This window comes from Barbus barbus (assembly GCF_936440315.1).
Source record: "Barbus barbus genome assembly, chromosome: 4".
In the NCBI taxonomy this organism is placed as follows: domain Eukaryota; kingdom Metazoa; phylum Chordata; class Actinopteri; order Cypriniformes; family Cyprinidae; genus Barbus; species Barbus barbus.
The window spans coordinates 12,052,089-12,064,088 of record NC_136732.1 but is presented as its reverse complement, the minus strand read 5'-3'; the positions used below and the strand labels follow the sequence as shown (position 1 = coordinate 12,064,088).

General features: G+C 41.2%; 1 protein-coding gene and 1 gene segment (V, D, J or C); one reads left to right on the top strand and one right to left on the bottom strand.

Moving 5' to 3' along the window:
• Positions 1 to 3,309: 3,309 nt before the first annotated feature.
• LOC306868064 (uncharacterized protein) lies at positions 3,310 to 9,593 on the bottom strand (the record flags this gene model as incomplete). Its single annotated transcript, XM_079414056.1, has 4 exons — positions 3,310 to 3,650; positions 3,734 to 3,878; positions 8,413 to 8,801; positions 9,533 to 9,593. The coding sequence occupies 4 exons, from the start codon at positions 9,591 to 9,593 to the stop codon at positions 3,310 to 3,312; spliced, it is 936 nt and encodes a 311-aa protein (XP_079270182.1).
• LOC306860498 (Ig lambda chain C region-like) lies at positions 5,268 to 7,936 on the top strand. The segment is given in 3 exons: positions 5,268 to 5,349; positions 5,426 to 6,474; positions 7,431 to 7,936.
• Positions 9,594 to 12,000: the final 2,407 nt, after the last annotated feature.

Sequence of the window (12,000 nt, the reverse complement as noted above, 5' to 3'; positions counted from 1 at the left end):
ATTTAGTAGGAATGATGAAAACATTATGATTTTTCCCCCATATGTGAAATAACTATATTAAACCAGTGTCATGCACCGTTAGGATGAAGTGATTGGCTGAAGTCTGATCCTCCCTCTTTCAGAGTTTCTCTTCTCTATATGAGTTTCTCAGTCTCTCTGATTCTCTTCATCTCTCCTCTAAACTCAATCTGCTCATCGGTCGAGATGCTGATAATATTCTACTGCGTTATTCTCTCTCTTCTGTCATGTAAGTTACACATTTCACATGTTGTTTTCTCAGGGATGTCAAGGCTGATGAAACTGATTGATTTTTATGTTTTATTTTTTATTTTTTTACAGCTGTCAGATGTGCAAAAGTGGTGACACAGAAACCTCCAATACTGACAGAAGAAAAAGGGAGATCTGTGACTATGGACTGTAACATTGAAAAGGACGAGGGCCAATATGTCAACTGGTATAAACAGATTCCAAGCACAGCTCCTCAGTTTGTGTTGAGATACTATCATTCTCACAGCGCCCCTAACAAATATGGAGATGGTTTTACCTCCAGCCGCTTCACATCTAAAGCTCGGTCAAATATTGACTATCAGCTGATCATCAGTAATGTGGATGTGGATGATTCTGCAGTGTATTACTGTAACACATGGGACAGCTCTGTTAGTGAGGTGGTCTCACAGTGATTCACAGCATGACAAAAACCTCCTCACTGCTCACATTCACTTCTGCTTTAACACACATCACATACGGACAGTTTTTACAGTTGTGCCATGATTGCTGTACACTTCATGAATATATATTTAAATCACACACACATGTGTGGAAGCCTGTAGTGATGAACCAGCCACCTGGAGGCATGCTGGAATGGATGTATTTATTTTGTTTAAGAATTATTTACTTAAGAGGAAAAATTAATGTAAAATTTAAACAGCAAAAGGAATGTTTTGATGGATACATGTGTAAATTTACTTTGGATGTTTGTTTTCTATATACAATATAAAGGAATTATTTAGCATCTCAAAAAAGGAAAAGAAAAGATGTGCACCAAAGAAGTATTTCTTCTATAGTGGACGCAGTGAGCTGTGACTCTGCTATACTGTACAAACTTTATATTCTATCCCCTAAAAAATGTCCCACAAGGTCCAAAAATTCAAGATTTTGCTAAAATTGTGGGCACATTTTGTCAACAAAACGTAGAGTTTGCCTGGATCACGCACACACACACACACACACACACACACACACACACACACACACACACACACACACACACACACACACGCAGGTATTCCTATCATTATGGGGACATAGGCACAGGCCCGGATTAACACAGTGTAGTGCCCTAGGGTGACCACATTTGAAGTAAGATCAATAACAAAAATTTTCCTTCCCATTACAACGTAATATTTGATTCCTTAAAGTGGGCAGTTTTTTTTTTTTTTTAATTTTTTTTTTTTTACTAATTTTATTAAGAGTGTGTCATTATGTCAAATTCAAAAATCTATATCTATAAGCTTTTCAAAAATTTCTAATTAAAAAATAAAATAGGTAGAATAAGAATAAGAAGTTACCAATCAAAAGAAATCGATATTAACAAAATTAGTTTCCACTACAAAGGTGGCACAGAAGAACACAAAAGTGGCATGTAGGTAAATTTACAGACATTTACAGAGGCTCTCAGAGGTGGCCTGGATGTTTTAAATTCATAACAATGTTGTGAGATTAATGTTTTAAATATAACATTTTGAATATAGAGCTACTGTTTGATTGAAATTATTTAAATAACTGAAATTACATTTTAAAAATAAAAATAAAACTGCCAGCAGGTGGCGGCTTCAAGTCACGATTTTATCACCGAATCATTCATTCATTTGATTCGTTTGAACTGCTGATTCATTCAGGAACTAAGCAAGTGACTGTCTTTATTGAATCACTGACTCGCTAGATTCATTCATAAAGGGAGATGCGCAGCGGCTCAGCTGTGACTGCTTGAAACTATTTTCCTTTACGAAATAGAGCAAAGTCAGGCATTGTTAAAGTCATACAATGTACACCACTTGATATTAACTTATTGTATTGAACTGTTGTAATTTAATATCACATTTGCAAATTCCCTTAATAATCTTTAAAAGCTGTCACTAAAAGCTGTTCATTATAATCAATGAAGCTCTCTACACTGCACAACCAATTTCTTATTTACACCCTGTCTACACTTTGTTTGTTATTATAACAAGAGGGTTTGTGAGCTTGCATAATTTAGTAATGAACATAACTCCAGTATTTTGAGCAGTGAGTGGATTCTGATTAACATTGCATTCATCAAAATAATGTCTGCGACTGCGATACATTACTCGAGTAATATCAACATAACAAGTAGTGGAAACAAATTTTGTTAATATCGATTTCTTTTGATTGGTTTCTTATTTTATTTGTTAATTAGAATTTTTTGAAAAGCTTATAGATATAGATTTTTGAATTTGACATAATGACACACTCTTAATAAAATTAGAAAAAAAAGCCATTACAAAACAAAATACCAAAAACTGCCCACTTTAAGGAGTCAGATATTACCTTGTAATGGGAAGGCAACTGGGGAGAAACTGGGTCACAGGGAACACATGAGGAGCAAAAACACAACAAAACAGTCCAGGATCCTGACAGGGGCACTTCAAATGTGGTCACCCTAGGGCACTACACTGTGTTCTCAATCCGGACCTATATCCCCTATATCCCCATAATGATAGGAATACCTGCATGTGTGTGTGTGTGTGTGTGCGTGATCCAGGCAAACTCTACGTTGTGTTGACAAAATGTGCCCACAATTTTAGCAAAATCTTGTTTTTTTGTTCCTTGTGGGACATTTTTTAGGGGATAGAATATAAAGTTTGTACAGTATAGCAGAGTCACAGCTCACTGCGTCCACTATAGATGAAATATTTATTTGGTGCACATCTTTTCTTTTCCTTTTTTGAGATGCTAAATATTTCCTTAATATAGAATATAGAAAACAAACATCCAAAGTAAATTTATACATGTATCCATCAAAACATTCCTTTTACTGTTTCAATTATACATGAATTAAGTAAATAATTATTAAACAAAATAAATACATCCATTCCAGCATGCCTCCAGGTGGCTGGTTCATCACTATTGGCTTCCACACATGTGTGTGTGATTTAAATATATATTCATGAAGTGTACAGCAATCAACTGCAAAAACTGTCCGTATTGTATAATGAATTCAAGACCATGCGACGTGTGTTAAAGCAGAAGTGAATGTGAGCAGTGAGGAGGTTTTTGTCATGCTGTGAATCACTGTGAGACCCCCTCATTAACAGAGCCGTCCCATGTGTTACAGTAATACACTGCAGAATCATCCACATCCACATTACTGATGATCAGCTGATAGTCAATATTTGACCGAGCTTTAGATGTGAAGCGGCTGGAGGTAAAACCATCTCCATATTTATCAGGGGCGCTGTGAGAATGATAGTATCTCAACACAAACTGAGGAGCTGTGCTTGGAATCTGTTTATACCAGAAGACATATTTATTCTCGTCCTTTTCAATGTTACAGTCCATAGTCACAGATCTCCCTTTTTCTTCTGTCAGTATTGGAGGTTTCTGTGTCACCACTTTTGCACATCTGACAGCTGTAAAATAATTACAGTAAATAAAATCAGTTTCATCAGCCTTGACATCCCTGAGAAAACAACATGTGAAATGTGTAACTTACATGACAGAAGAGAGAGAATAACGCAGTAGAATATTATCAGCATCTCGACCGATGAGCAGATTGAGTTTAGAGGAGAGATGAAGAGAATCAGAGAGACTGAGAAACTCATATAGAGAAGAGAAACTCTGAAAGAGGGAGGATCAGACTTCAGCCAATCACTTCATCCTAACGGTGCATGACACTGGTTTAATATTCTGGGTTATTTCACATATGGGGGAAAAACAATCATATTTCAAAATTTCATAATTCCTACAAAATCAATGTTAGTTTAATCACAAATTCTCTAAGTGATATAGAGAATTCTAGAGCCCTGGCTATGTGTTGTGATATTTTCTCTTTTTTAAAATTTACCATTTGCCTATCCATTTGTGAATAAACATGCTGGACTCTGACTGGGGGGAGGGGACAAATACACTGTGATCTGACCCAATCGTAATTCTTTATATGCATGCATATATTTGATATTCTCTCTGTATATATTGTATCATTAACTGTTCATTTTCTATGCACCTGAATCTCTTCCAGCAAAATAATATATAGGCTACAAAACATTGAAAATATTTGAACGGTCTAGTAATTATCTTAATCACTTGGTGCCCCCCTATTGGCTGGTGACCCAGGGTATACTCGCCTAATCCCGTCTATGGATAATCCGGCCCTGTATAGGCATAAAGGTTTTTATACCGCACAAACTGTATTTTCAATCCCCTTTCCCTAACACTACCCCCAAATCTACACCTCACACCAGACACTTTGTGTGTTTTAAACCATTTGGTTTACACAGGAAGTTTCCATATATACTATGTTTATGCTGTAATACCCATGTTATTATACACCTAAACAATGTATACATATTGTATATTGACTATAGTCAATCACACACACACACACACACACACACACACACACACACATGTTGGGTTTCCATGTTTTATGGGGACATCCCATAGGCATAATGGTTTTTATACTGTACAATCTGTATGTGCTATTGCCCTACACCAACCCTACACCTAAACTTAGCCCTCACAGGAAACATGCTGCATTTTTAGATTTTCAAAAAACTTTATGCTGTATGATTTATAAGCTTGTTTCCTCATGGGGACCAAAAAATGTCCCCACAAGATTAAGATTTACTGGTATTACTATCCTTGTGGGGACATTTGGTCCCCAGGACGTGATGAATACCAGGTGCACACACACACACACACACACACATACACACACACACACACACACACAGGAGTTTGTATATAGTTCTATGTAAATGACACATTCTCTTTTATGTCTTTGACTTTTTCCATGTAATTTTATTTAATCCATTTTGTAACACACTGCAAGGGTTTTATTCACTGGTTATAAGAGCCCATTTACACCACCGATTATTAAAATATATCACATAAAAAAGAACAAATACATTTTTAATTGCTGTATTAATCCATTCTGGTCCGTGTTGAAGTGTGTGTTGTGTTTGGTGGGCGGTCTTTCTCTTTACTGTCTTAAAGTCTCTCTCTCTGATCTGATCTCAGCATTATTCTGCAGCACTGCTCATCTTCACACATCAACACCAAATCACAAGATGATCACAATATCCTGTGCTTTCTTCACTCTTCTGACCTGTAAGTGTTCATCAGATCTGAGGATTTAAAGTGCTTTGACACTCAATCTCATGTAAAGGTTGTGTTTATTCTGCAGGTGTCAGTGGAGTGACTGTAGTGACTCAGAGTCCATTAATCACAGTCAGTAAAGGAGAAACAGCTAAACTGGACTGTAATCTGGGGACAGTAACTGGTTCTTCTTCAGATGGTACAAACAGACTCCAGGAGGAGTTCCTCAGCATGTGTTAAGATTCCATCATGATTGGAGCTCAGTCGAATATGGATCTGGTTTCTCTGCTCCTAAATTTGCATCAACACATTCATCTAAATCAGATTATAGTCTGATCATCAGTAATGTGGATGTGGATGATTCTGCAGTGTATTACTGTCACACATAGGACAACTCTGCTAAAGAACACATATCACACTGATTCACAGCATGACAAAAATGTCCTCAGTGCTCACATTCACTTCTGCTTCTAGACTACAGATGAAAAGAGCACTAATTCACATCTCAGATTCATGTTGAATTAATAACATATCACAGAACCAAGAATATTCCACAAGTTCTTTACTTAACCTTCATGTATTAAATTTGTCTCTTATGGTGCATTTGCATGCTTTTTGCCCTGTTTGTAGTTGGACAGTCACTGATCACTTTATGCTTTGATTAAATGTAAAAGAGCAGCTGGCATTCTGCTAAACTTCTCCTTTTGTGCTCCTCAGAAGACAGAAAGTCCCATGGGTTTGTATGGAACCTTTCCTTTAGTGTCCGTCATCAGTAGATCCATGTGTTCATGTTCAGAGAGACTTTATGAGCTTCATTCACTGTGATTGACTACAGCAGGATTCTCCCCAGTCACTGACACCTGCAGATAACAACAGCCACATATGAGATGTGTTTCAAAGCACTTTAACACACAGCAGTCAAACACAACTAACATGAAGACTGAAACAGAGTGATTGTGTTTGAATCTGAATCATTTCTCCATCAATTAAATGTGTAAAGCACACAGTCAGCTGAGCTTGAGTGAGTGTTTCACTTCTGTTTGTGTCTCTTCACAGACTGAGGAGGTTTTTGTACGGCTGAACATATGAAATGTGTCACTGTGGTATTCGGACAAGGAACAAAACTCATTGTGACTGGTAAGTCATCTTTCCACTGTCATTACATTTTTTCTCACTGTATTACATATAGTCTACTCATTGTAGATATATAAACTCGTTATTTTTTAGTTTACCTCAGTTATTTACAGTTAAATGTGGGAATTCAGTCACAGACAGTTTTATCCAGAGCCTCCAGTAACAAATCTTTCACTACAGCCTTAACTTTTATCTGTTTTAGTTGTATGTTATATTCAGCTATTAGTAGTATATAGTATTGAACAGACTGTTCTTCTGTTTTTAGGAGCATCAGCTTTGAATTTCATAAATACATTTAGTAAAATATATATTTTTAATTATTTAAAAAAATATATTTATGTACATTATTTGTGAAACAGCACATGAGAAATTGACCTGTTTTGTTAATTCTGTTATAATTATTAAGCATGCAGCTTTTATGAATTAACTGATAAACTATATGGAAGATTTTACTTTAAACAATCATCTGTCAAACTGCAGGATCATTGAAAACGAGCTGGTGAAGACACAAAGATAATTAAAACTAGCATAAACGTGCCAGCACTTCAAATATACACAGTGCCATATATATTCATGTACAATTTAACCTAAAATAAAAATTGATACTTGACAATTTAAATTGACAATGACAAAACGAAAATCAACTGATTGTCTTTGAGCAAATAATTGTTATTTATTTAAGGCAAGTCGTGGCCTAATGGTTAGAGAGTCGGACTTGTAATTCAAAGGTTGTGAGTTTGAGTCTCAGGTCCGGCAGGGATTGTAGGGGTAACCATACTTGGCCACGTCACTTTCATTTTTCATAAATTATTAAATGATGCAAAAAAATAGTAATTGTTTATTTGTTGATATTTGAAGTTTTAGAGATTTATAAAGTTTGAAATATATAGTCAGACTGTAATATTTGAGTTGTGGAGATGAAGGTCTGTCTGCAGATGTTGATTATGATTTGTGTTTAGATGCAGCTGCTGCTGCTCCTGAGCTGAACATCCTCCGTGCATCCAGAGAAGAGCTGAGCTCCAGTAAAGTCACTCTGGTGTGTCTGATCAATCACATGTCTGGGGCTTTAGCTGATGTGCGTTGGCTTGTGAACGGGAACTCAGTTACTGAAGGCGTCTTCACTGGATCTGCTGAACAGCAGCCTGATAAGAAGTTCAAGATGAGCAGTTATTTGAGCATTGAGAGCTCAGAGTGGGACAAAGACACACAGCTGACATGTGAAGCGACTGCTGCCTCAAAAACCTCCAGAAAAACCATCAAGAAATCTGACTGTAGCGACTGAACTGCTTGATCTCCTCTTGATTTATGTGAGAGTAATTCAGTTTGTTTGCATAGAGTAGAAGAAAACATGGATAGAAATTATTAAAAATAAAGAAAGTATTAGTTGCTACATTTTCTGAACGAATGTCATTTTATGTTTGAATGTACATTATTGTGCTTTATAAATTTGAATAAACTGCATGTTAATCAAACTTTTCTGGTTGCTTTGTGTCCTCATGTATGCACAAGTTTTAGATGATTATTTTAGCATCAATTTATTACGTCCATTTTGAAGTACTATTAAAAACAAACTATGTTTGCAATTAGAATACTGAACAATTTTAATTATATGATTTAATTTATTAACAAATAGAAATCAATTCAATATTAATATAATAATAATCGATAAAACAGTCTATTGAACACTAGAAACATGAAAGTCAAAATCATTTGCTAATTCCACAGTCAAAATGTTATTTTGAAATGATCATATAATAATGCTATTAATTTGAGAGTTTTTTTTTAATGTATCTTCTGAATAGATCTAAAAACACAGTGCTGAAGTTTGTCTTCTATCAGATGCAGTGATCTGTGGAGATTTTCTTCAGTCATGACACACAGGAAACACCTGCTGTTAGAATCAGCTTTCTGTCAGTGTTTTATTATATTAATTTAACCTACCGTATCTAATGTGACAGAGTCTGCAGGCAGAAAGCAGAAGTGAATGTGAGCAGTGAGGAGGTTTTTGTCATGCTGTGAGCTGTCCCATGTGTGACAGTAATACACTGCAGAATCATCCACATCCACATTACTGATGATCAGACTATAATCTGATTTAGTTTTGTGATTTGAGTTGAATTTAGGAGAGGAGTAGCCGGATCCGTATGTAGGAGAACTGTTTGGATGGTAGAAATATAAGACAAACTGTGGAACTCCTCCATGAATCTGTTTATACCATCGAGCAGCACTATTAGTGACGGTGTCCAGATTACAATCCAGTGTGGCCGTCTGTCCTTTACTCAGCGTGAGAACTGGAGGATTCTGGGTTACCACAATCGCACCACTGACTCCTGAATGAGATAGAAACTATTAAAATGAGATGAAACACATGCTTTAGAAGAATCCCTTAAAGATCTGAGGTTCATACATGTGCAAGCAATGATGAGAAGGCAGAGTTTCATCAGCATGTTTCTCTGTGTGAGTAGATCTGCTCTCGGTGTTTTATGAAGCGCTGTACAGAGAGGAAATTATTAAAGAGAGGTTTGTGGGAGGAGTCTCTGACAGCCAATCACTGGTGGTCTCATATTCTGGAAAACGTCTCGGGTTACGTATGTAACCCTGGTTCCCTGAAGGGAACGAGACGCTGCGTCGAACGCTACGGGGAACGCCCCCAGCGTGACCGCGCTCTGAACCAGAGTGTAAAAGTGTCCTATGAAAGGGCGAGACGCCATAGGCGGGTGACGTCACTGACCGGAAAGCATAAAAGCACGTGCGGTGGAGCCGGCGTTTGCTTCCAGGAATGAAGCAACCGCCCGCAGGGATACAGGAAGTATGGCCTCGAGACGCAGCGTCTCGTTCCCTTCAGGGAACCAGGGTTACATACGTAACCCGAGACGTTCCCTTCCAGGAACTCGAGCTGCGTCGAACGCTACGGGGAACGAGATGCCAACGCCACCAGACTTCCAATACCTGCCCTGTGTGTATCACTGGGAGCACAACGAGGGCGAGAGAACAGAAGAGCCGGGAGTGGCCCTGAGGTCAAGGTCGTAAAACCGGACAAAGGTGAGTGGCGTGGACCAACCCGCAGCATCGCAAATATCTTGCATAGGGACCCCTGCCAGAAAGGCCTTAGAGGCCGCCATACTCCTAGTAGAGTGGGCCTTAACCCCCAAAGGCGAGGGGAGACCTGAGGACTCATAAGCCAGAGAAATAGTATCCACTATCCACCTGCTAAGGGTCTGCTTAGATGCAGGCAGACCCCGCTTAGGAGGACCGAAGCAGACTAGCAATTGGTCCGTCCTTCTCCACAGGGCAGCTCTGTGGACGTATGTGTCCAGTGCTCGCACTGGACACACACAGTTAAGCTTTCGCTGGTCAGGCTCCCGAAAGGGAGGAGGACTGAAGGCCTGCAGCACGACCGGCCGTGGGGTAGAAGAGGGGACTTTAGGAATATAACCCGCTCGAGGGTGGAGAAAAGCTTTAGCCAAGCCAGGGGCAAAGTCAAGGTAAGAAGGGGCCACGGAAAGGGCCTGCAAGTCCCCAACTCTCTTTAAGGAAGAGATAGCCAATAGGAAGGTGGTCTTTATAGAGAGAAGGCAATCAGAGATCTCTTCGAGAGGCTCGAAAGGCGGTTTACAGAGAGCTTCTAATACCACAGCCAGGTCCCACGTAGGGACACGGGATCGTACTGGAGGCCTCAGCCTCAGCGCACCACGGAGGAAACGTGTAACCAGGGGGTGTCTACCCACTGAGAGTCCACCAAGAAGGGCGTGGTAGGCCGATAAAGCCGCCACGTAAACCTTCAGGGTGGAGTGAGTTACCCCTGCGGAGAAACGAGCCTGTAGGAACTCCAGCACTGTACCTATCGGGCAGTTAACTGGGTCAAGGTGGCGGTCTCCGCACCAAGAAGTGAAAAGCTTCCACTTCAGGGCATACAGTTTCCTCGTAGAGGGAGCTCTGGACTGGAGGATGGTCTCCACAACCTCGGTTGAGAGACCGGAAGCTATGAGCTGCGCCCCCTCAGGGGCCATGCCCGCAGCTTCCATGACTCCGGGCAGGGGTGGAAGATGGTGCCCCCTGCCTGTGAGAGGAGATCCCTCCTGACGGGAATCTCCCACGGAGAGCCGTCGAGGAGAGAAATCAGGTCCGAGAACCACACTCGGCCCGGCCAGAACGGTGCTACCAACAGTAGGCTGACCTCGTCCTGGCGCACTCTCGCCAGAACTCCCGGGAGCAGAGCGATCGGGGGAAAGGCGTACAGGCGAAGCCTCGGCCAAGCCTGTACCATAGCATCCAGTCCCAGAGGAGCTGGAGGAACTAGAGAGAACCAGAGGGGACATTGTGTCGACTCTCGAGTCGCAAAGAGGTCCACCTGAGCCTGGCCAAAAATTCTCCATATCTGCTTCACCACCTCGGGGTGAAGCATCCATTCCCCGGGCCTCGGCCCCTGCCTCGACAGGATGTCTGCTCCCACATTGAGATACCCAGGGATGAAAATGGCTCTGAGCGAGCGAAGTTTGCCCTGGGACCACACAAGGATCTGGTGCGCCAGCTTGTATAAGGGGCGCGAACGCAGACCTCCCTGGTGGTTGATGTAAGAGACCACCGATGTGCTGTCGGTGCGCACCAACACATGGTGATCTCTTAGGTCTGGGAGAAAGTGCTTGAGTGCACGAAACACGGCCAACATTTCCAAACAATTGATATGCCACGTTAGATGGCGACCGCTCCACAGACCTCGGGCAGGGTGGCCACTCATGACCACTCCCCAACCGGTGAGGGATGCGTCCGTCGCTAGCATTACGCGGCGACAAGAGGCTCCCAGCACCGGGCCCTGAGACAAGAACCAAGCTTGGCTCCACATGTCTAAGGCACGTAGGCATCGCCGCGTGACCTTGATCATGCGAAGCGGGTTTCCCCTCGGGGAGAACCCCTTGGTCTTGAGCCACCACTGTAGGGGTCTCATGTACAGGAGGCCAAAAGTAATCACGTTGGACGCAGCTGCCATGAGCCCCAGCAGCTTCTGAAACTGCTTGACAGTGAGTGACTGGCCCTCTTTCACTCTCTTGACCGAGGTGAGGATCGACTCGATCCGAGCAGGAGACAAACGTGCCTGCATCGTGGTCGAATCCCACACCACGCCTAGATAAGTGGTTCTCTGAACTGGAGAAAGTACACTTTTCTTGGCGTTTAGTCTTAACCCCAGCGCCTTCATATGGGCGAGAACGACATCTCGATGCCGAACTGCCAGTTGCTCTGATCGAGCTAAGATCAACCAATCGTCGATATAATTGAGTATGCGAATGCCCTGGAGTCGCAGAGGAGCCAGAGCAGCATCCACACACTTCGTGAAGGTGCGGGGCGAGAGTGCAAGGCCAAAAGGAAGAACCCGGAATTGGTAAGCTTTCCCCCCAAAAGCAAACCTCAGGAACTTCCTGTGAGGAGGAAGGATGGAGACATGGAAATATGCATCTTTTAGATCTATGGTCACAAACCAGTCCTCGGACCTGATCTGAGACACGACCTGATTGATCGTTAGCATCCTGAACT